The 26,113-nt window shown below is 40.1% G+C and overlaps 1 protein-coding gene across 3 annotated transcripts in view; it reads left to right on the top strand.

The window, feature by feature from the left end:
- The first annotated feature begins 6,226 nt into the window (after positions 1–6,226).
- Positions 6,227–26,113, top strand: part of SECISBP2L (SECIS binding protein 2 like) — a 53,664-nt gene continuing 33,777 nt past the window's right edge. The window contains exons 1-7 of one of the 3 annotated variants that reach the window (XM_073303955.2): positions 6,544–6,627; positions 7,178–7,302; positions 19,494–19,672; positions 21,480–21,804; positions 22,939–23,074; positions 25,317–25,549; positions 25,638–25,662. In XM_073303955.2, coding sequence (XP_073160056.2) covers positions 19,557–19,672; positions 21,480–21,804; positions 22,939–23,074; positions 25,317–25,549; positions 25,638–25,662 — 835 coding nt within the window. In that variant the 5' untranslated portion in view covers positions 6,544–6,627; positions 7,178–7,302; positions 19,494–19,556. Of the gene's footprint in view, positions 6,628–7,177; positions 7,303–19,493; positions 19,673–19,929; positions 20,066–21,479; positions 21,805–22,938; positions 23,075–25,316; positions 25,550–25,637; positions 25,663–26,113 lie in introns of those variants that run through there. The other 2 variants (XM_073303954.2, XM_073303957.2) reach the window with 2 other exon arrangements.

Below are 26,113 nucleotides of genomic sequence, written 5' to 3'. Positions count from 1 at the left end.
CTAAAACAGTAAAATAGATTGGTATGTGGCAGGTGCAATTTAAATGAAGAATAAAAGAGCTAAAATAATAGTTGTATCTGGAAAACTTTAGCAAAATAGCTTTGTGAAAATGTTGTTGTTAGTTTAAAATTAACCTAATGTTGAAATTATGATGGAGGCTTGCTGTTTGTTCATTAAATATACCACTCATTTCTCACATGCAGTTCTCAGATTCAGATCTGCCTGGTTTTTATTAGTAAATGTAAAAATACTTTTGATTGGGGGTACTTGAGGATTGAGTAAAGCTTAACACACCTTTTTTCTCTAGGGTAGGTAATTGATCTCTTTATCACTCAGAATTATTTTTTTCAATTAGCATGCCTCAGCTGGGAGTGTTGACATTTTGCTACAAGTTTAAGTGGTAATTAACCAAACTATACTTTTTTTTTCTAGCCTAATTTCTTTGCTACAAAAATATAAGGTGAATGAAATGTTCATATTAAACAAATTCTTGAAAGTGAACTTTTATAGCTCCATCTCATAGTCACACTCAGCAAATTATCAACTGTTAGCTCCTAATGCTGCAAAGACTGATGCACATGCTTAACTTTATGCCCTGTGAGTAGGCCCATGTTGATTTCATCTACACTACCTGTACCATTTTTAGCACTTGGTCAGGGAAATCTGTTACTAGCAATCATTGTCTGCAGTGGGTTGAGATGCTAGAGTCGACTGGGCTCAGCAATCAGGTGGCTTGGTGGAAGGCACTGTTGATATCTTGCATTAGACCAAAAGAGCTCAAGTTTGTGGGTCTTCAGACACAATGCAAGACCTATCACTTTTCAATAGGATTTAGCCTTATGGTTGCTTTGGTGACTGTAGTGGAAGGAGTCCAGTGCTCTGTAGTTCCATGGAATGTCTTAGTATTGTCAACACTACATAAGAAAGCTGCTGTAGTCACTTGTACAGAATTGTTAGCTTTCTTTGCCAAATCTGCCTGCTTACAATACAATGCAAAACTTTTTACTTTAGCATGTTTTCTTAAACTCTTTTACAAATATAATTTAAGTTAGGGACAGGAGAAGAGGATTTTAAGGGCAAAGGAAATACAAGGCATCTGACTGTGGTTTTGCTTTTTCTTCACACATGTAGCCTGGGGGAGGGGGAGAGTGCAGCTGGGGATGGATAAACTATCCATCTGCAGCTGCACATAAATCTTTAACAGCTGCATGTTGCACCTTTCTCTGTTACTGGATGAAATCTGATGAAAAATGTAGCACCTGCAAAGGGTTGGCTGTCCTTAAGAGTGAGATGTACAGCTCCGAAGAGTGAGATTCAAGGCCAAAGAGTGAGACTTTCCAGGTTGCATTTTAGGTCATTGCTTAAGACCAAGATTCTCATCTTTGTTCTTCAGGGACATCCCATAGTCCAGGTTTTTAATCCAACCAACATTTAATAGTTTGTTTTAAAATGTACACTGCTTAATATTGCATATGAAACCTCTTAAATATCCTAATTCATACTAAAAACTAGGGCAAGTGAGAATTCTATATGCAATTCAAACCAGTGGATTTTAAAAAAAACCATTATTTGCTAGTTGGAACAAAAACCTGGATGGTTGCAGATCCCCAAGGACCTGAGCGGTTGTTCCCCTGGTTGAGGCATACAGTTAGTGAACAGGACAAGAGAAATTATAAAGTTTATTTTTGAATAAACTTAACAAAAAAGAAAACTTACATCAATATAACAATGTTTGTTTTTCAGATCACCTTGTCATAGTGACAGGTTTCAGAGTAACAGCCGTGTTAGTCTGTATTCGCAAAAAGAAAAGGAGTACTTGTGGCACCTTAGAGACTAACCAATTTATTTGAGCATGAGCTTTCGTGAGCTACAGCTCACTTCATTGGATGAAGTGAGCTGTAGCTCACGAAAGCTCATGCTCAAATAAATTGAAGGTGCCACAAGTACTCCTTTTCTTCTTGTCATAGTGATCATCCATTTGAAAAATACAATACACATTTGGTTTGTATATTATTGCTCATATTACATTAACAGCAAACTAAAATAAACAGATTCCAAAACAAATAAATGTGCAAAATATATTAATTAAAATGAAATAATTAAAATAAACCAAACAATATATTGTGAATGTAAAAATAGAGTAATTAAAGTAATTTAAAGCTAACCAACAATAGATAAAGGATTCAGATTCCACATTTATTTTAATATATCATTTGGTTCACATTTTATTCATATGCTTGGTTATATTGCCAAGTGCACACTTTGCTGTTTTTTATAACTTCTTTTGGTGGCTCAAACTTGAAACATAGCTCAGGATTTGCTAGCTTCAATTAGATAATAGAGGGCAGGGTCCCATCTTGTCCAAGGTATGGTCTGAATGTACGGTTGCCAGGTGTCTGGTTTTCGACCAGAACGCCTGGTCAAAAAGGGACCCTGGTGGCTCCAGTCAGCACTGCTGACTGGGCCATTAAAAGTCCAGTCGGTTGCACAGTGGAGCTAAGGCAGGCTCTCTTTGGCTCCTGGAAGCAGCAGCATGTCTCCCCTCCGGCTCCTAGGTGTAGGGGCAGCCCGGGGGCTCTCTGTTTTGCCCCTGCCCCAAGCACAAGCTCTGCAGCTCCCATTGGCCAGAAACTGCAGCCAATGGGTGCTGCGGGGGCAGCACCTGCGGACAGGGCAGTGCACAAAGCTGTCTAGCCACGCCTCTGTGCACGAGTTTGGGGGGGGTGGAATGTGCCACTGCTTCTGGGAGCTGCTTGAGGTAAGCACAGCCCAGAGCCAGCTCCCCTAGCCCCCTCTTGTGCCCCAACCCCTTGCCCCAGCCCTGATCCCCCTCCTGCCCTCCAAACCCCTTGATCCCACCCTGAACCCCTCATCCCCAGCCCCACCCCAGAGCCTGCATCCTCAGCCAGAGCCCTTACCCGCCCATACCCTAACCCTGATCCCTCTGAACCCTTCAGTCCCTGCCCAGAGTATCCTCCTGCACCCCAAATCCCTCATTCCCAGATCCACCCCAGAGTCTACACCCCCAGCTGGAGCCCTCAACCCCCCCTGTGCCCCAACCCTCTGCCTCAACCCAGAGCCTGCTCCCACTCTCTGAAACCCCCCAGCCCGGAGCCGCCCCCTGCACCCCAAGCCCCTCATCCCAGAACCCACACCCCCTTTTGCATCCCAACCCACTGTCTCAGCCCAGAGCCATATCCCGTACCCTGCACTCTTCATTTCTCGCCTCACCCCAAAGCCAGCCTGGTGAAAATGAGCGAGTGAAGGTAGGGAAAGTAAGCAATTGGTGGCGGGGGGGGGGGGGAGGGGGCTCAGAAGGGGCAGGGCAGGTTGTGAGGGCAAGGGTGTTTGGTTTTGTGCAAGTAGTAAGTTGGCAACCCTATCTGAATGGTGTCTTATGCTTCGGAACAAGACTGAACTCTCTCTCTCTTCTCCTGCATTTGAATAGGGTAAAACTAAGCCAAGCCTGGCAACTCTGTCAGTCATTCATGTTTGTGTGTCTAGTACATGACTAAATGTACTAGAAATGAATAAAATCCAAAAATAACCTTGCCGCCAAGGTTCTTGCTTTATTTTTAAATTACCTGTCACCCTAGATTGACTCAGGACTTGCCTCTCTACCAATTTTTGTGTAGATAGGCAATGCTTTAAAGAGAGTGTGCTCAATAATTAAAAGTAGGTCTGTGGAGAGAAAAAAAGTGCACCAAAGACCAAATTCAAAGCTTTTCTACTAAAAATGTATGAAGATAAATGAGCAAAGCCTATATACAAAATTCAAAGGCCACAAAAACTAACACAACTTTCACAGTAATGGGCCACCCCACCCTTTTTTTTAAGAACAATGGAATTTGCCTAATTAAGACAGTTTTAGAATGCAACCCTAACTATGCAGTTGTAACAATAGACCTTCACAATAACCTAAGTAGTAATAGTTGAAGGAAAGCAAAAACACACACCTTTTGAACACACACATATAACTTCAATGATTGTGGCTGAATGCTCAGCCCTTTAGAAAAAAATTAAACCTTGTTTAGGAGCCAAAGCATGAATGTAGGAACCTATTTTTGAAATTCTTGGCCTCTGTATGTGTTGTGGTAAGACCTGAGAAATCTCCAGGTTTGTACATGAAAGTAGCAAAAATAGGAAGCCATACCAAAATGTCAGTTTTCCACTCCATTAACTAGTGATTACTGTACTGACATTGACTAATGAAAATCAAGCTTGGCTTCTATCACTATTACACTCAACCCTTAACACCACAAAGTTTATGCAGCTCCAGTAGCCTTTTTTATGTGCGTCCAAATTAAGAGTTTGTGTCTCAAATGTGACCTAAAACAATTTCGTGTGAATAAGCAGACAGTTGGCCACAATATACATTCAGCCTTCACTCTCTCGCCTGACAATTTGTAACAGTGCAGATTTGTTTCCTTTCTTTATGTGGAGATCTGTATACATAACCCCCCAGTCCATTTCAAATAGGTCATTGGAGTACTGCCATAATACTTTTAATCACTTTCTAAGCAGTAAACTAGAGATGTAAACTTTTATCCTGAATGCCAGTCACCTGAGTTATTTGGTACCTTATACCACAAAGCCTTTGAATGATACAGATAGTAGTGACCCCATTATAATCTGAATCAGACAATTTTAAACACTGAACCTGTGAGAAATGAGGCAAAACCACTCAACTAATGTCACAAAGAATTAGAATGGCAGGAAAAGTACATGGAAATATTGAAATAGGCTATACTACAAATCATCAACATTATATGAAAATCTCCAGGTGCGGCTGGACGTAACCAAGGCAAATACATATTTGTAATAGCTGCTGCAATTCTTGTATGTCCCCTTCATGGAAGTTTAACTTTTTGGGTCTGCATAGCAACAACTCCATAGTCCAGTCTCCTGGACTTTCCTCGCCCTAACTACACTCTGCCTGCATGTGGAGTTTTCCTTTGCAGCTTTCCCAGCCACACAGCAGAACTGTAGTGGGCAGATTTAGGTATATCTCCTGAGTTATGCCATGTAATTCTATAATCTTTTTCACACTCCTCCATTATATGCATTGTATGTTTAGGTTCTTAATAAGAAAGCCAAGTGCCTACTAAAAAGCTATTAGTCACAATTTCACACTGCCACTGTTCTTAAATCCTTGCACCATCCCTTTTCTCAAGGGTGCCAGTCTGCTTTGCAAAAAGAAAAGGAGTACTTGTGGCACCTTAGAGACTAACCAATTTATTTGAGCATAAGCTTTCGTGACTCATCTTAGTCTCTAAGATGCCACAAGTACTCCTTTTTGCGAATACAGACTAACAGGGCTGCTACGCTGAAGTCTGCTTTGCGTATGCCTCCATTGGAATTGCTGTAGAGACAACTTCGCACAACAAAAGCTGCTGGAGAAGAGTGTGTGCTATAGATAGGATGATTGCTTTGCAGACCTGCTGGTGGTAAAATGTGTCACTACACCCAGTATTACTGACTGAGTTAATTAGATAAAATGGAAAATTAAAAAGTCAGCATAATGTAACCCACTGATTGTAGTTACCTCATATAAGCTTATGAATGTGATACAGCCCACAGCTGTCAAATTCAGCCTGTTAGCTCAAGTGGTAAAGACTTGTACTGTCAGTGCTGAAGCACAAGTATTTAAGCCCTATTGTTAAGGCAATCAGGAACTGTTACAATAAGATTTGTATGTCTAGCTTACTTCTGCATGCGACTTGAGCTACAGTATCAAAGTTCCCACTTACTAGGTTTTTTGTTTTGTTTTTGGAGGGGGGGCGGTTTTCAGGGGCAGTCCATGATATACAAGGTAAGCTGCCCTTCTTTGGGCCTGTACCTCTATTAACATAATTCATTTAAGGAAATTATAAACTTGGCCCCAATCCTGCAAACAAAAAATTAAACCTCTGCTTAAGTGTTTGCAAGATCAGGGGTTTGGTGTCTTCATGTTACAGGGAATAACCACAGAAACAACTTAGACTCAGCCACCAGTTAGAATAGGTAAGTGCGTCAATGAGTTAAACAATCCTCAGAGCCCCCGACACATGGGTAAGTAGCGTACAGAGCTGACACGTGAGCCAAGGGGTCCTGGCGCCCAGTCCTGCGCTCTAACCACTAGGCCCCTTGGCCTCCAGCAGGCGCCGGCCAGCAAAGCCACTTAGTCAACGCGTTCTGCGCGGCTTGGGTCCGCCCAGCTTCCGTCCCAGATGATGCCGCCCGCTGGCTGCCGCCCATCAGTAGCGCAGCCTGGAGCCGGTTTCCGTATCAGTCGTCGCGGCTCCGGCATATGCAGGAGCGGCTCAACGAGTCGGGCGGGGAAGGGACAGCCACGGAGGAAGCGGCTCTGACTCCCCCGGCTGACACACCCTGGCCCCAGTGCTGCCTCTGCGCTCGCCCACTATCCCGTTCGGCCGCCCCGGGGAGCAGGCGGCGGCGGCCTGGTGTTTACCCCCGTTCTCAACAGGTAGCCGCGTCTGACGGCAAGTGAGGGGCTGTGGCTTCCGGGGATGTTAATACGCATGCGCAGAGCATTGGCGCATGCTCAGTAACAGTAAAGGAGCTGATCCTGACACTCCGCCGCGTCTCCCCAGCCCAGCTGGAGGAGCCATGGACAAAGACGACAAGGTAAGGGAGGGGCCGGGCCCGGGGCGGCGAGCACGCGCGCTGTAAACAATGAGAGAGGTTGGAGGGGGGCTGAAGGGGTGTGCGCGAGCCGAGGGGTGCCGGGGCCGAGGAGCTCGCGAGCGGCAGACGGGGACGAAGAGGGGGCGGGCGGGTATCGGGGATTTGCGGCAGCCGGGAGACAGAGCTGTAAAGCGGAGGCGGGGGAGGGGGCAGTGGAGCTGCTCAGCTGAGGGGGGTTGGTGGGCACCGGCTGCAGCCCTCGGGCCTGCACTCCAAGCAGCTGGGTTCCTGGGGGGCTCAGGAGAAGATCTGTAACAGGGGTGTGTTTGTGTGTATGGGCATTGGGGAGGGCGGGTGTAAAAGCTATTTTCTCTCTCTCCCTTCCTCTCCCCCCCCCAAAAAAAAATCTGGGCTTTAGTCTTGAAAAGTTATCCAGAAAACTAGAGCGAGCCGAGGCGGGGAATGTCCTTTATTGGACCAGCTGCTGTTGACGGAAGAGAAAACTCGATCTTTTCATGTTTGTTTGGGGGTACGTTTCACTCCTAAACAGGGATCCTGGAGTGGGGATGACAACACACGCCTAACACCTGTCCCCCCAGCCATCTTTCCCTCTGTTGGGCTGGAGAGGGTCTTGTGAAGTGTGTGGGGGCGCGTTAAAATAGCAGCTGAAATACAGTAGGTCTGACCTCATTCCTTTTTACCCACTTCCTGTATTAACTTGAAGTTTGTGCAAGTCGATGTTGTTGTTTGTCATTTTCATAATTTTGTATCTAAGATGTTGTGATACGCCTTTCTGCTCTTTTACCTGGCGTGTTTCAAGTTGCTGGGACAATTGGAGTAAATGAGATTTCATCTGACATATGCAAAATCAGCAGGAGAGACTTTTAAAAACATCCTCAAAACGAATAATGTGTCATTTCCCTAGTGTATGAAACATGTAGATTTGTTAAAATCATTGTTCGTTAAGGGGGTAGATGTAAGTTTCTGACATTCAGGGCACAATCTAGCCCTGCCTGTCCTTAGTTTGTAGCAGATAAAAGGTTTAGATAGCACCTGGAACAATTTTAGTCCTTCCTCCTCCCCCCCCTTCATGTGTTTAACTGGAGGGCCACCAAATAATCAATTTACTTTTTCAGGGTCTTTTCAAGTTGTTGTGGACATGAATGAAGGAGCCTTTAAAATGTTACTCAATCACAATTGTTTAACGTTTTATTGATGTGAACACAGTAAAATTCTTCATCACAAGAAGATGATGATTTAAAAAATCCAAAATTAAAGAGTTCCTCTATGTGAAACTTAATAAGATTTCTTTTCAGAGTAACAGCTGTGTTAGTCTGTATTCACAAAAAGAAAAGTAGTAGTTGTGGCACCTTAGAGACTTACAAATTTATTTGAGCACAAGCTTTCAAAGTCTCTAAAGTGCCGCAACTACTACTTTTCTTTTTGCTAATAAGATCTCTATTATTACTAAGCTGCTCTTCAAGGAAATGTGTGTTGAAAGTCCCTAATTGCAGGAATTCAAATATAGTCCAGTTATGACTTTCAGTTTTGAAAAATCTTCAGAATTCTGGGGTTATCCTTTCAATTGACTTAATTCTAAACTTCAGTAATACAGTAGACATTGAACAAAGGGTTATTTTTGTAAGAATAATTGTTGCATTTTGTGTATAGATTTTAAGGATGAGTTAGTAAACAATGTCTATCTTCACTAGCAGTCTGTGTGTTATGATGAGTAATAACTTCAAGCAATCAGATAGTTATGGAGAAAGGATGAAAAGATGACTCCGTGTACAGAAATAGAAATTTTTTACTAAAATTAAATTAGACTATTCTGCCAAATTGGGAACTTTTTTCTATGCTTCTTGTTAATTATTTCATATGTCTTTTGTTCACTTTTATTAGAATTGTGGTACTATTGTGAAGTTTGTTGCTAGAACTCTTAATCACAGATGACTTCACACACCCTAAGCATTTTTTCCTGGCTCATGAGAGGGCTAAAAATCACTATGGTTATTCACCCCATTAAGTAGTGAAGCTCTCAGTTATGGTTATACCCTTTTTATGTAGCCCCTTTCATATCAGAAGAAGCACAACTGAGAGCTTTGGGGCAGGAACTGTCTTTTTTTTGTCCTGTTTGTACAGTGCTTAGAACAATGGGATCCTGGTCCATGACTATGGTATAGTATGCTAGTGTGAATAATTGTGAGGTAATTTTCTGAAATACTGTAACTGTCTTGCTTCACATGCTTTCTGATTAGCCAGTAGTAACCTGCATAGGAATACTCTGAACTAAGGTTCAAACTCAATAAGTTTAATAAAAACATTAAAATGTGCTTTTATCAGTGTAAAATTGTTTGTTTTTTATCACAATTTTAAGGTGCTGGTGCGGGTCTTGGAAATTCTTTGATTTGCGCACCTTTCTCCTTAGTGGCACTGGACAACTGACAAATAGTGTAAAAGCTTACAGTCATGAGATGAAAGTGGTTAGGTAAATAATCTTTTGGGGGAGGGAGAAAGTAGCATTACAGTTTATTTGGGACTAACTAGAATAAAATCAACTCCTCATCTCATAGGAACAGTTAATGTGATTTAGAGTATAACTATGTCAGAAGAAGAAAAGGAGTACTTGTGGCACCTTAGAGACTAACAAATTTATTTGAGCATAAGCTTTCGAATTTTATGTCAGAAGAGTGAATGTTGTTGCATGTTATATGTATAATGAGGGGTGAAAAGGGATTGTCAGTATTAACATAATTCATCTCTTTGGACAAAAACCTGTCTTAAAGGAAGAGAGCCATCACACATCTTGTATTATTTTTTTGTCTAGGCTAACAAAACAATTTAAAGTGACAAAGTGTCATCTGTGGATTCCCCTTAGCTCCCCTCTAGCTAGTTTTGTATCACTGTAATATCTGAGCCCCTCTCTACTGTGGTTAAATAGTTTGGGTTACTAATATAAAGAGAGACATGTTACAGAAATTTGTTCTAAACCCCTTATTCTACCCTGGGATTTGTTGCGATTTCTGTAATGGGTGCTGGAATGGTTTGGTTCTGTCAGTGCCAGAAGTTAATGTGTTCAAATGCAGTTAAATGGCATGTTTGGATGGCGTCTGTTGTCAACCATGGGTTATTTTCCTACTGTAGGCAAGGTCACACAAAGTTGTTTGCAGGTTTTCTGCGCAAGGGAGTGGTGGTAGGAAACTAGGAGAAGAGAAACAACTTGTGGTTTTTTTTAATAAGGTGATACTATTTTCAAATTCAAAAATTAGGATGTGTTTATTTGCTTAGGGCTATGCTCAAGGCCTTGGACTCTATTAGCACAATTAGGAAATCTAGTGGAATTGCAAAACATCAATCACGGACATGTCCTGAGTTATAGTATTTGTTACTTAAAAACAGCCTGTTTGTCGTCTGCTTGAACAAAGTGCAAGGAAAGTAGCGCCAACAGATACACCTCTATCCCGATATAATGCAGTCCTCGGGAGCCGAAAAATCTTATCGTCTTATAGGTGAGACCGCGTTATGTCAGGGTAGGGAGAGGAACTGCTCGCTGCCCCATCTCACCTCTGCTCCACCTCTGCCTCCTCCCCTGTGCATCTCCGCTTCTCCCTTCGCCCCTTCCCAATCAGCTGTTTGGCACGGGAAGCATGGAAGGAAGGGGGCGGGAGGAGCGGCGGTGGTGCACTCAGGGGAGGAGGTGGAGTGGAGATCAACTGGGGCAGGGAGCGGTTCCTCTTCATCCCGCTCGTGGGAGGAGGCGGAGCGGAGGTGAGCTGGGGCGGGGGGGAGGCACAGCAAGTGGGGGTGTGTGCAGAGGAACTGCTTGCGATAACACGAATTCGGATATAACAAGGTAAAGCAGCCCTGCTCCCTGGAGCGCTGCTTTACTGCGTTATATCCAAATTCGTGTTATATCGGACCACATTATATCGGGGTAGAGGTGTAGTTATGGTTTTATTATGGTGCTGAGTGCTTATTACCCAAGTAATTTGGATGTAGGTGTGCTGTTTTTGTTTTGTCCAATTTTTCCAGTTGTATTTCTCTTTTGAGGATATGAACATTGAGAGATTTGTCTATTATAGTGGAAAAAGAAGAGTTAGGCTAAACTCCAAGTTACACACACTCTCTCTTGTTAAACTTTGAAGTCACTTAAGGATAATACAAAGCTGTCCTTGCCAGAAGGATGTTTTGTGTAAGGATTCTTATTTTCATATGATTGAACTATAACCAGAACAAGGTCTTCAGTGTGTTTAAAAAAGAGTCAGAATTGTTTTGCAACGATAGATATGCATGTCCGTAAGTCTTCTAGTGGCTATTAGACAGATTTATTGTTGACCAATGGGAAAAGTCCCACTCATGTCATGCTTTGTACTAATGCCTTCCTGCAAAAATCTCAAAGCACTTTTATAAATATTAAAGTTTACAATATGCATTTGAGGGGTGTGTATGTGCATATATGTGTATGTGCTCATTTTACTGGTGAGTAGACCTGAGGCACATAGAAGTTGTGACTTCCCCAAGGTCACTCTCCAAGTCAATGAAAGCTTGGAAAAGAAACCAGTCCTGATTTCCCATTCCTTCCTCTAACTGCTATGTTACATTACCTTTCCTAATGTATAAGTCCCTTTGCTTTCAGTTTTATTTTGTTTTGTTTTTTTAATTTTCTCAGGAATTTATCAGTGTTGTTTACAGAAATTTAAAGTTAAGTGAAAATCAGTGCAAAAAATTAATTTCACAATTTTCTGAGTAATACCAGAGTTAATGCTGAGAGTTGGGAGGACAGAAAAAGAGCGACAAATAGAGGAAGGTAAGAGTACTAAAAGATAAAGTAGTTAAATGTTGCAGTTTATTAATGAGCCGTACATTAACAGAATGTACATAGATACGTGCACGCACACACACACACGTTCATGTGCATCTGTCTTCCTCTACATTGCCTTACTTTAACAGACAGCCTCTTCTTTGTGCTCTTAGAATAGCATTATTAACATCAACACATCTACTTAATGTAATGTATTGAATTTTTCTTAACATAATCAGTATTTTCATGTACCTGAATGGCCCAAAATTTTGGTAAAAATCAATTAAAAAAACAAATTATAGCTTTTTTTAAACCTGGGAATTTTTCATTAAATACTGAAAACAAAGGGCCTTATCAGTGTATGAATCTGAGTGTCTTGGGTAATTACATTTTCTTTTTCTCTGTGTTGATCTTTGGAAGACCCACACAGCTGAGGAGAAATTGACTGGGCTACACTTAGTATAAAGTAATCACACTTGAAAAACACAAATGTGTTCCTCTGATCTTTCGATTATGGTAATCTAAGTATTCAGATATTTTGTTTTGTTCACGTATGGATCCTAACTAAAATATGAATTTTAAATTGAGTGTCCCTTCAAAATAATCCTCCTGCAAAATAGTATGATTCTTATTTTCAAGAGACAAGTTGGGTGAGGTAATATCTGTTGTTAGACCAAATTCTGTTGGTGAGAGAGACAAGCTTTCAAGCCCCACAGGCCTCTTCTTCAGGTCTGGAGAAGGAATCAGAGTATCTGAGAAGTTGGTCCAATAAAAGACATTACCTCAGCTACTGTGTGTCTCTCAAAGAAATATGTAGCATCTCAGCCTTAATGCTATCTTGCCATTATTGCATATATAACTGGCTTTCATCATAAACGAGGTGGGGATTATCATGTCAACTAAAGCAAATCTTTCCAACCAAAGCATACCAACTGCAAAATCATGACAGATTAAGATTAGATTTTCACCTGTTTTAAAATACTCAGTGAATGGGTAGCAAATTAAACTTTCAACTTTGTGTAAAGCTTGTGCTGTGATAAAACAGGCAGTCTTGAACTCATACCTGAATATGAATTTCAAATATATTTTCGTTCTGCAGCCATAAACCATTACTCTCTACTGTATTTTCTTTGGACCTAGTACCTTTAAGGATGTATGATGGTGGAAGATCTGTAGGGGGGAAAATAAGTTCACACAACATAAATGTTTGAATGGAGACCAGTTTACCTGAACATGATAGTATTATCTTGGAAATACAATTTTAAATCTGTCAGAGTATAATTATATTTCAGACAGTATTACAAGGGCTGTTTCTGTTGTTGTCCAGTTAGACTGCATATTTACTGTTCCTTGAATACATGCCACTTAGAAGTCAAATAATTATAGTAACACTGGTTTCTGTGTTTCCAAAGTTGGTCTTAAAATAGATGAAGTGTGTGACTTGTCTGCATATTTAAGTTATTATGGAAGATTTGAAACACAAGATTCAGGAGCAAAATTGGAAAAACTGCTTTAAAATGATAGAATCTATGTTTTTGCCCTACTATGTTTTGCAACTAGACTTCTTGTTTCCAGGCTTTAAATAGTAAAACAATCAGCTTTATTCTGTTTTTCTGAAATGTAGCCTATGCATCTGTTTTCTCACATTGTAGGTGGTGAAAAAATATCTGAGTCCTAACATTGCTTTCCTAGATAGAAGACAAGAGATCCTATTTTAATGGGTAATATTGAATGCCATTACGTTACAATGAACAAAAACTTTTCTAAGATTAAACATACAGTGCTATAACTATAGGACAAAGTTTACCAGTCTGGTCCTGCTAGTGTCATCTTCTGTCTTTGCAGCTGTTGATGACTACAGTAGCTCTTATATAGAAAACAAAGGGTCACTTCAGTATATATGTCATCTTGGCAGAGTTGTAATTGTTGGACTGAAATATATAATGAGCGACTGCATAACGTTTTGTAAGTTAAAACTGAACATCAATATGAAGGGCAAAACTCTCTTCCCTATAAAATTGACATGTATTACAGTATTGACAACCTCAAAGGTTTAAAAATCCTCAGCTAGAACCCCCCAAAATCATGACATTTTGTTAGAGAAAGGAGATTGTGTATTTGGTCTTCCTTTTGACAAAAATTGGGGAAGAGGTAAATAATGAAGACAGATTGCTGATTCAGAGCAATCTGGATCACTTGGTAAAATGGGCCAAAGCATACCATATGTGTTTTAATATGGGTAAATATATACATCTAGGAACAAAGAACGTAGGCCCTACTTACAAGGTGGAGGACTCTCTGTTCTGGGAAGCAATGACTCTGAAAAAGATAAAAGGGATTATGGTGGATAATCAGCTGAACATGAACTCAGTGTGATTCGATCCTGAGATGCATAAACATCAGAATCTTCAGTAGGAGTAGAGAGGTTATTTTACTTCTGTATTTGGCACTGTTATGACTACTGCTGAAATACTGTGTCCTGTTCTGGTGCCCCCTATTAAAGAAGGATATTGATAAATTGAGGGCCGGATGTCAGAGAAGAGCTATGAGAATGATTAAAGGATTAGAAAACATGATAGATTCAAAGAGCTAATAAGAATATAACAGTAGGGATTTATTATCGACCACCTGACCAGGACAGTGATAGTGACGATGAAATGCGAAGGGAGATTAGAGAGGCTATCAAAATTAAAAACTCAATAATAGTGGGGGATTTCAGTTATCCCCATATTGACTGGGTACATGTCCCCTCAGGATGGAATGCAGAGACAAAATTTCTCGATACTTTAAATGACTGCTTTTTGGAGCAGCTGGTAGAGGAACCCACAAGGGGAGAGGCAACTCTCGATCTAGTCCTGAGTGGAGTGCAGGATCTGGTCCAAGAAGTAACTATAACAGGACCGCTTGGAAATAGTGACCATAATATAACACCATTAAACATTCCTGTGGTGGGAAGAACACCTCAACAGCCCAACACTGTGGCATTTAATTTCAGAAAGGGGAACTATGCAAAAATGAGGAGGTTAGTTAAACAGAAATTAAAAGGTACAGTGACTAGAGTGAAATCCCTGCAAGCTGCATGGACACTTTTCAAAGACACCATAATAAAGGCACTAGATCATTGTCTGTTAGGTTCACTCCTTCTGGGGCACCTGGCATTGGCCATTGTCGGTAGACAGGATACTGGGCTGGATGGACCTTTGATCTGACCCAGTATGGCCATTCCTATGCTCATTTTGATAACTCTTAACCGTCTCTTTTTTTTATTACAGTCTATAAGTATCTACAAGAGGAACAAATATTTAATGATGGTCTCTTCAATGTAGCAGAAAATGGTATAACATGATCCAGTGACTGGAAGTTAAAACTAGACAAGTTCAGAGTGGAAATAAGGCATAATTTTTTGACAGTGAGGTTAATTAACCATTGGAACAATTTACCAAGGGTTGTGGTGAATTATCCATCATTGACCATTTTTAAATAAAAAATGCATGCTTTTCTAAAAGATATGTCTTAGGAATTATTTGCGGGGATTTCTGTGGCCTGTATTATACACAAAGTCAGATTGGATGATCACAATGGTCCCTTCTGGCCTTGTAATCTATGAACTCGGAGTAATTGTACAGATGCCTTAACAGGTGAAGATAATCTCAGTGAATTGGAGACAGACTACAGAATGCAGAGCCCCTCTTTACAGGAAATCCTAAACTCCTGCCTTAGTCAATGATGGGTCTCATCAGCTATTTTTGATTGTTGCATTTGACCTTAAAGACTATGCCATGATCAAATAAATCATGAAAAGTGTTGGAGTTTGGGGAAGGAAGGGTAAAGAGAAGTCTTTTTTATGACAGAGTTCTACAGTGACCTGACATCAAGTAATGATCTCTGTATTTCTACACACATTCCCTAAAACCCTGTTGGGAACACAGTCTCAGCCTGATGAGACATTGGACTTCAGACACCTCACAGCTGTACAGATGAGAGAGGCAGTGACCAATGGTCCTAAAAAATATGATCTTCTCCATGCTTGAAAAGCATTCTTGGAAGTGCATTGCATTACTGAAGCTTACTCATTCCAGAATTCCTACCTAGGATACTTTCACAAAATACTTAGTTCTTTCTCCTGTCTCACTTTGTTGGCCATTAGGTTGATCAGAAGGGCACCTGGCTGTTTAAAAACAGAGAAAGGTGGTGCAAATTCATGAGGGCAATCTTAACATTATGACACTAGTGACATGAAGTATTTCCCCATCTGGACGACAAATAACTGGAAAGCCTATTTATGGTGCTGGTCAGTGCTCATGTGTTGCATAGTATCTGGGCCAAAACTGTCTCGTATTGCTAGGAAGAAATAGAACTGGAATAACCATTTGGAAGTTCTTCGGCCATTCATGAACAATGCCGTATTTGTATATCTAAATGGCTTTGGCCTGACTACACAACCCTTTATGGAAATGGGTTAGCTGTATATGAGCGGAAATTGCTATGTCCAAGAGAGCTACTGTTTGTTCATGAGCACTTCTCCCATTTTTGTTCTTGGGCAAATCCTGAGTTGGAGCTATTATGGTGCAAATACTTGGTAATTAATTAGGTCCTTTTGGACTATCATAAAAACTAAGAATTAATTCAGAATAGAAGGATTTGTGTGAATCTCTGTCTGAGGTACTTATAACTCCCTTTAATTTGTTATCTGAGCACAATTTTTAATGGATTTACCCTCACCACACCCCTGTGAGGCAGGGAAGTGTTATCAATTTTATAGATGGGGAACTGAGCTACTGGGCGACTAATTGGCATTCCCAATGTCACACAGGAAGTCTCAAGTTGGGAGGAAATTTAACTTGGGTCTCCCAAGTCCCATGTGAGTGACCTAACTACTGTACCATTTTTCCTCTGCATGAAGCTTTGTGAGTTGTAGTGAAGTTGCTCAAGATGGTTCTCGTTCATTATTTAGTTGCCAAAAGTGCAGCTGATTAGCACAAAGGTACTTGCTCTACTGTGATGCAGACTTTGGTGGATCACATGTTGTAGATTTTATATATTAATGTGCTATAAGTGGGCAAATTTCATAATGTAATAAGCATTTTTGAGAACTATTAGTAGTTACTGGATGATAGGTCGTCTGGTCATGTTCTGAAACACTACCACATGGTTTTCCATTTCCAGTTGGTTTCCTTTTTTGTAGTTGACATCGTCACAGTTGTATCCTCCTCCTGCGTTTCCTGCTAAAACTTCAAGAGCTACCATCGTACTATCACCTTAACCATAAACTTCTAATGTTTACCTATCTTTACAGCAGATTAGGTCTTCTTGGATGATGCATTAGTTCTTTCTCAGTGCATAACTCTATTGCAAAGCGATTGAAGAGAGGGAAGTTTTTCCAGAAATGCAGTTTGGTAGATGCAACACTTCACTTTATTGTTGCTTCCATTATTTAACTTTTCCTTAGTTTTTAAGTACTCTTAATATCGCTTTCATTTCTAAAATAGTAAACTTCATCTATACTGCTTGTCTGATTGGTTTCTTCTTTTGCTTTTCGGATTGTCTTTGGTAAATATTTCATTTAATATATACAATAACAAAGATGTGAAAACTTAATCCTTGCAACTGTCCCACAGCAAGTGGTCACTCGGTCCTAGTCACATTTCATTTGGAAAACTCTGTAGAAGGTGTGGAATGCAGGGGACAGAGCACTGCTTATTACACATGATACACTATGTTGCAGGGTTGCCAGCTACTGGAAGAGTGGAAATTAAGACCAATTAAATTCCTTTGGTTGGCGTCACTGGAGTTCTTGTCTGCATTGGGGATAAAGCAGGCTTAGAAATCCACATTCCACAACCAACCAAATTTGAGTCTAGCCCCTGAATATAACTAGAGTACAGGTGTCAGTCTCACTTCAGCAGCCTCTGACAGTGTATTAAGTATGGGTGCAAAGTGATCTTTTTTCAACTCAAAGTGAAATCATTACAGCCCATCTATTTTTGGCTCAGTGTAAAAGGGGCTAAACAATTTAGCAAACCTTTTAGATTAGTCATTTTGGGGCTCTTGTCTTTCAAAATGATTTTGAAAAGACGGTATGACAAAATTTCATTTTTATTTATGTGGTAACTTTGATCTAATCTTCATGGCAAAATTTGTTAATGTTCTTGAAACACAAAAATTGCAGATGGAATAAAGAAAAGGAGTACTTGTGGCACCTTAGAGACTAACCAATTTATTTGAGCATAAACTTTCGTGAGCTAGAGCTCACTTCATTGGATGCACCGGCTGCAGGCACAACCCCCCGCATCTCCCATTAGCTGGGGGAGAGGGTCAGAGAGACCATCACTAGTCGCTGGGCGGCGTCAGCCATGGAGGCAGCAGCATTAGTTGCCAGCGAGAGTCAGCCGTGGAATGAATATAAACAAGTCAAAATACAGAACACAACTATCTGATGCACATCTTGCTACAATCCTGAAGGTTTCAACTGCTCAGTCACTGAGGCCAAACATCAACAAACTGACAGAACTGAAGCGTTGCCAGGTGTCTGGCAAACACTAAAAACTCTCTGGCAGGCGAAGAATTGTCTAAAGTTGTATGACAGTTTTATTATTTCTAAGAAATTCAAAATAAAAAATATAAACATTTGCTTTCTGAACACTATCTTCAGTGCTGTTATTGGCCCTCTGGGAGGATTTGAGAACTTTCACTGACCCTAAGGTAGATTGAGTTTGAGACCCCTGAACTACCTGAAGTGGGGTTCCAAAGAGGGTGGAGCTAGGCAGTTCTCAGTGGTGGCAGATGACAGAACAAGAAGCAATGGTCTCAAGTTGCAGTGAGTGAGGTCTAGGTTGGATATTAGGAAACACTATTTCACTAGGAGGGTGGTGAAGCACTGGAATGGGTTACCTAGGGAGGTTTTTAAGGCCCAGCGTAACAAACCCCTGGCTGGGATGATTTAGTTGGTGTTGGTCCTACTTTGAGCAGCGGGTTGGACGAGATGACCTCCTCAGGTCTCTTCCAATCCTAATATTCTGTGATGCTTTCAGTTAAGATGCAATTATTATGAAAGCCTACACAACTGTGCCCCACTTACATCTCTAACCTAGTGTCTTTGTACACTCCATCCTACCCTCTCTCCTGACTATTGCCTCCGCTGCAAGCTTCCAATTCCAGTCCTTTAAAATTAATTGATTTTTATCTGGAGCTTTGAAAATGTGAAGGCCAGCATAAATGCCGCATGTTGTTCCATGCCAGCTCCTATGCTTGCTGCATCCTTCCAATCAACATTTGTCAGTTGTTTTCCAGCTCATTCAAATCATTCCAAAAATCCACCTGTACCAACAGGCTGGCTGATTTCCTGATTGGTGCTTGTGTTAATTGCAATGCATCCCTGCGAATTTTAAGATTGTAAGCTCTTGAGGAGAATGCCCTTATTTAGTGGACATGATGGATGTTTGAGTTATAATCCTGACGAGTAAAGAGAGAAATGGAAAAGAGGATGAAGGTGATTCCTTTTGGTTTGTGATATTACGCTTGAGAGGATGTTGCATTCCCACCAACCAACCATGATCTTTCCATAGGGCATCAACGGAGGAGAAAGAGGAGTGCTGTTTCCCTGTGTTTACTTGTTACTGGTTGAATGGTTTCCTTAAAAGAATATAAGGGGAGTCATGATGAGACTAGATTTTCTCATAAAGACCATACTTTTTACATATTTAAATCATATTACTTTTTACATCATATTTACAACTAGTAAACGTGTCTGAACTCGTTATTTGAGCTACCTTTTCTTCCACTGATTTTCCAGTTTATTTTGGACTTCTAAATGCTGTCTTAGGCACCTGATTGTTTAAACAGCCTTAGGACTGCTAGTACTTTTTAAAATGCATTTTCCCAGTGTAAATAGCTTGGTCATTACTTAAGAGTTTAAACGGGCAGTTCCTTATATGATTTAAAAATCTTAAATGTGTCAAATGCCCTAAGTAAAGAGAATCTGTTAATGATTTGCAGGATAACTGCTACCAGTCGTTAACTTCTTGTTTAACCACTGACTCTATTAATGTTTTTTTCCTTTCTTAAGAATGTTAAACTGTCAGCTGAAGTAGAACCATTTATTCCTCAGAAGAAGGGTCCTGATACACTTATGATATCTATGGCTCTCCCTAATGACGGTGGAGGTGTTAACGGAGTGGAACCAACTCCTATTCCCAGCTACCTGATTACTTGCTACCCATTTGTACAGGAAAACCAGGCCAACAGGTAATTTGTGGTTGTGATCCTATATGGAAAATAGCACTGACTTTTAAATAAGAATTTGAATTTCCCTTCCATCAAAGATGTGCCTGGAATCAATAAAGTGTCTATATAAACATTGATTTCATAGAATTATTGGTAAGCCTGAGAACTTCCTTGCTGCATTTAGTTACTCTTCTGACCCCTCCTGGGTGAGGATAGAATTTCTATGACCCTGGATAATGTTCTCCCCATTTTTCTCCTTTAATCCCCTCCATTCTTAGATTTCTTGTTCGTTCTTTCTTGCCTTGGTCAGAGGACTGACCACAGATCCTTCTCGAAACCATCTGCTCCACTCTTAAACCTTCCAGAGCCAGTCAAACGAGTCTCTGAATTGTACCCTGCCACCTCTAAAACAAGGTACTAAGAGAAAGGGTCTAACTTGGATCCCTGAATGGTAGAACAGTATGCTGTTAGCAGTCTGAGGCCTTCCCATAACTAACTTTATTTGCACAGTGCATGTGCAAGACTGCATGATGCATTAAACTGAGCATGGGAAAGGATTAGAAACTGGAAGCCCCTTATTCTAGTCCCAGCTCTGCCATTCGCTAGTTTTTTAGCCATGAAGACCTTTATCCTCTCCATATTTGTGTTCCTATGTAGGATGGGAGTAATGCTTTCCTACTTCATAGGAATGTTACAAGGCTTAGTCAGTGTCTATATGGCACCTTAAAATGCTACAGTGTATAAATTGCTAAAAATACTTAACAGTAGGGACTTTTTTTAATCCCACTCTTGCTGTTATGGCAGCGGGACCCATGGGATACCAGTCCCACAGCAGGGCTCAACACCACTGTCCCTCTCCTAGGAACTGGCTTGTGCAGATTTGCACAATTGTCATGAATTTTTACCCTTATCTTCCCCTCTTCTTTCTAACACATATCTACAGCCTTCCCTACACAGTGATCTCCCTAGTCCTAGGGAGAGGAGGGGAATTGGGCTCAGAGTTCCTGTGGGGCTATTTTGGTTGTACTCGGCAGTAGAGTTTGGGATGCGGGGGGGGGAGACCATTGCACTGCACTGCACTTGCTCTCAGTGCTTCAAGGAGCAGAGAACTTACTTGAGTCGTAGGTGTCTGTCTTCATGTGCGCTCTCAAAGGCTGCATTAGGGAACCTAGGAGCCTGGGATAAAATGTGAGCTGATGGCTTGTTTTCCCATGTCTATCAAAACGTTATTTGTCCTGGATAAGTAGGTGAACGTAAGACTAAACTATTGCTACCATATCTATCTGTACATTTATCTGGTGTGTCTCCAAGTATTTAATCCATTTTCATTTTCTGATGTGTTGAAATAATTTGAACTACAGTATAAACAAACTATAAATATATATACATGCCTCTAATTTGAAAGTTTGTTATAAACAGCTTTCTGTGTTGTGGTGAAAATTTTTTCTTGACAATTATTTTGTCATAAGATTAGTTTCTTCTGGCATATTTTTTTTTATTGCTTAGTATAATGTTAACATTCTTTTGCTTCATAAAAATTTAGATCTTTAGGTTGAACAGTTTTGTTTACCACTGTATCTTGTGTATTTTGTACAGAGTCCTTGAATGCAGTTGGAATTACATTATTTCAGTCATGCTTTCAAAATATATATTGCACACTAGGAATTTTTAACAGTTAAGCATTTGAGTTAAGCTATTAAAAGCTAAGAGTTCATGAAACAGTTTGCACTAATTTCTTTTTCAGAATAAAGGACTAAGTTACTAGTAAACTCACACCAGTTATATGTAACTATTCAGCAATTTTATTCTTTCCCTTTTGGTTTTACAGACAATTTCCATTATATAATAATGACATCAGATGGCAGCAGCCAAACTCAAGCCCCACAGGACCATACCTTGCATATCCTATTATATCTGCTCAACCACCAGTCTCTACAGAGTATACGTATTACCAGTTTATGCCAGCACCATGTGCACAAGTCATGGGTTTCTATCATCCTTTTCCTGCACCCTACTCTGCACCCTTCCAGACAGCAAGTGCTGTAAGTACAGTTACAACAGAATGCGTTGATCGCCCAAACCAGCCAGGCCAAGTCTTTCCATTATCCAGACAGCGAAGCAAAAGCAGTAACAGGGGACCAGCTGCGCAAAAGGTAAGCGTGTTATTTTTGAGCCCTAATTAACAGAGCAAATAATAGAATCATGTGAAAACGTCTTGGCACAAAAAATGAACTGCTTTTTCGTCCTATATATTTTTGTTCAACAGCATAGGACAAGTATGTATAATAATTTTCTCTACCCCTGGTTTCTTCTGAAGCAGTGTAAATTTATATAGTTATAAAGTATGACAGTGATGCTTTAATTTTACACAATTAGTATTTCAAAGGACTTAACAAGATCATCCTATTGTGACTGTTGTACTGTAAGAAACTAGATATACTATCTGAGGGGTGATGCTGTTGGCTTTAGGGAGCTGGGAGACAGGTTGTTTGAAGGTCGTATACGGCCAACAGCTGCTTCATTGGATGTTGTTGACTACCACGGAGGATTTTTTTTCTCTCTGGCTCTTGAATATTGCATAAGTAATTTTAAAACAGTAGGTTGGTGGTTTTCAAACTTTTTTTCATTTGCGGACCCCTAAAAAGTTTCAGATGGAGGTGTGGACCCCTTGGGAAATCTTAGACATTGTCTGCAGACCACAGATTGAAAACCACTGTAGTAGGTGATTTATCATGCCACATGCACTAGGCTGCTTACATCCAACAGCATTTCTGAGGGCTTTATTGGAACACGTTTTAGGTACATATATGTCCTAAGAAGCACTGGTTATATTGAAGTAGAAGAAGTCCATTAATATGTTTACTTCACAAACAGAGCGTCTCTTAGCTTAGTCCTTTTGCTTTTGTAGAAATACATTAATTATATTAAACTGCAACAAAACTCTCCTCTCTTGCTCCCCAGTAGTTGTCTAGCATTAGCTGCTTAGGTAATAGTCTCCAAAACTTGTTGGCTTACAGTATAATATAGTATTTGTAGTTCCTTAAACTAAGCTGCATGGAAGATATTGAGAACTTCTTCAAACTGATAGATGCTAGAATGTGATCCAAAATAGTATCAACCTTGTGAACTACTGGAGAACGTTACTCATAATCTCTTGTTTCAAACAGGTAATTTCTATAAAGAATCTGTTAGAACTTCATAAAAATTGTAATAGCACTAACCAAACAATTTTTAACTGTCATATTTAAGTAATATGTCTCATGTATATATTTGATCTTTTAAAACAGCAATTACAGTTACAGACGCACACAAAAAGCAAAAGGGCTCCAGTGAAAAGTGTAGCTATCCAAAAAGAGACCAGTGCATCAGGCCCTGAGAACAGATCAAAAATTGTGCTGTTGGTTGATGCATCTCAGCAAACAGGTAAGATGTTGTCTTCTTTTGTGTCTAACGAACTGGAACTGCAGCTGTAAGTTAAGGAGGGTTGGACCCACAAGATATCTAACGGAGAACTTCGAGAACCAAAGAAGTGCTGTAGAAAACATGCGGTTGACTCATTAAGTTCTGAGAGAGCAAAGAATGCCAACTAATCAGTGCCACATCATAGGAATGTTGCTGGAGACGTATGACTACTCCTAATTATTAAAGGCTCCTTAACCCGCTTTGGGAAAGAAATGATGGATTGCACCACTAGTGGCCTGACTGACTTTGACTTGGAATCTTATCTTCCTACCTAATTTCTCTAGTAACTTTAAATTGTATGGTACGGTTTGCTTCCTGTCCTAAACTGTAGTTGTATTGTCTTTGAGCTGCTGTCACATTTCATCCCCAAAATGACTGCCATCAGTGGCAGTTGTGATCCCAGTAGAACAAATTATGATTATCTGAAGGCATCAGAGGTGTGAGAGAGCACCCAAAACCTTTAGATGATCAAGGCCGCTGGCTCTGCAGACTTTGAAATCCCCACTCATGGAATCTCAATTTACAGACTGACTGGTGGTTTCTCTAGGACTAAGTTTTGCTGAGTTGAGTTGATATGAAGACTCCAGCTAGCAGTATTTATTAGCTGAAGCCCATGGTGTTAACACTTGGAGTTGAAAAGACACTGTCAGGACTTGTGAGAAAAAGATGTTTGTAAACACTCTTTAGAAAACCTTCCTGAAGCTTGAAACTGCAGTTTTTGTTTTTTATGAACAGAAAATTTCCCCTTATTTCTCACCTGCTCACTCAAACTTCTCCACTGTGTGCATTTAATTCGTTGTAAGGCTGCTAATGAATGGTAGGGTGCAGACACTGATTTTACTTTTAGTTTAAGGTAAGAGTCATGGTTATAGAAATATTGGTAAATTTTTGGGTGGGGGAAAACCCTTGTAAACAATGAAATGGACTTTCCAAATAGCTAGAAAGGTAGGTGGTGTGAGTGTGAGACTTGTGGCAGGACTGATCATTGGGCTCCTGATATATTTTTGGTGGAGGCTGATTGTCAGAAAGTTTTTGAAATCTTGAATCTATAAACATTCTATAGCATGTAGTGAGTCAGTAGGGCTCAATTATATGACTTAACCAGATAAAAACCTCAGTATTGAAGGTTTAACGCCACTTGCTGCAGAGAAGTAGTTCTAAACAAGAACCGTTAATTGCATGACAGTAAGCTTAAACTTTGGTAAGATTTGGGAGGCATGTGTTAAAACTGGAGCCTATCGTTTTATCTAATACTTCATATCTTCCTTTCCATGGCTGTTTTGAAGGAAAACAGTTAACATCAAGTTAAAAAAATTACCTACCTTTAAAAAAATTTCTTTTGCAAAAGTCTTAGTATCTGGCTGCCTGAGGCCTACATGAAATGAATGGTAATCTGTGCGTTTTCTAATGGTTATCACACTTCCATGCTAATTAGAACTCTTGTTGGCAATTGCGGCAGGTACCCCCACTGGACTAATATTAATTGTCTTCGCTCTATCTGTTCTTTGGCAAACTTCTCGTGCCATCAATCTGGAACTTTTCAGGAGTAATAAAATTCACTGGGCTGGGAGAAGGATAAATCTCTTCCAAGAGTGGTCTGCAAAACTACTTTTTTGTTGTTTTTTTGAGACTAGATATAAGAGCAGTTCTAAAAACCACACAGTACATTGGATTTGATATAGTAAAAAAAATTATTGCAAGGGTTTCTTCATAAATTCAGCTTTATGTATCTTCTGGAATGTTTTTCTTTACTGTGGTTGCCTGTTCCATGTCTGCATTTAAAGCAATAATTGCAAGAATCCTGCTGTATGAATATTTAGAGACCCAGAATGCAACTTAATGAGAATTTTGGCTTGACAACCTACATGCTGTTACCTAATTCCCTTGTTTTGAAGACTCTTGTTGTTGGCAACAAAACCTGTTTGTTGGCAAATCCCATTGCCAAAAATATGTTGCATCTTGATCAAGGGATCGGTTAGTTCAACACAGGTAGATGTGGTAATAGTCTGAAAACTGGATCTTGCTGCTTACTTCATCCAGCACTGTCAGTACATTTCTCTTTTTACTAGTTTGAAAGTTCATGATGCTAAGATTTCTTTTCAATAGGTTTTGTGTTTTCATCACAAATGTTAATGTATCATTAGTAATATTTTCAGCTTTCTAACAGCTGCCACACAATAGTTATACTTCCTTTGTCTTACAGATTTTCCTTCAGAGATAGCTAATAAGTCACTTTCTGAGAGCTCTAGTACAGTGCTATGGAAATCAAAAGGCAGGCGAAGACGTGCATCCCATCCTGCTGCAGAGTCCTCCAGTGAACAAGGGGCCAGTGAAGCTGATATTGACAGCGATAGTGGTTACTGCAGTCCTAAACATAGCAACAATCAGGCTGCTGCTGCTATGACTTCAAAAAATACAGATTCTGGTGCAATGAATGTAGGTGAACATTTGTGAAGTGCCAAGGCTGCTGTTTAATGCTACGATGATAAAAATATTTGCTAAAATGTTCTTTCTTCCTTTTCAGATTGTAGAACCATCAATAAATGCAGGTATAGCTTTTTTTTTTTTTTTTTAACTTGCAAAGAAAATCTTGAAGCTGTCACATTTGCTGTGTCATATTATATCTTTATTTACATGTTGCTAGGAATATTCCTGTGTCTTCCTAAATCAGTTAGCGTAGCCATTACCCCATGCTCCTTCAAATCTCTTCTCAAGACCCATCTGTACTATCACACCCATGATCAATTGCTCAATGATAATGAATAGGCAGGTAGCTTGGTAATGATTCATTAATTGCACTTGTCTGTATCTAAAGAGAAAAAAAAAATTGAGGCTTTCAGATATATTCTCAGCTAAGAATACATGCAACCTTGTGTTTCACACTTGCTTCCTGTTTCCTTCCGCGCTGTGTTCTACCTTACTTGTATTTTGTTGCTATTTAGAACACAAGCTGCTTGGGTCAATGACTTGTATTGTATGTTGTACAGGACAGAACAAGGA

This window comes from Lepidochelys kempii, chromosome 10 (assembly GCF_965140285.1).
Source record: "Lepidochelys kempii isolate rLepKem1 chromosome 10, rLepKem1.hap1, whole genome shotgun sequence".
In the NCBI taxonomy this organism is placed as follows: Eukaryota; Metazoa; Chordata; order Testudines; family Cheloniidae; genus Lepidochelys; species Lepidochelys kempii.
This window is presented reverse-complemented; position numbering and strand designations above follow the sequence as displayed.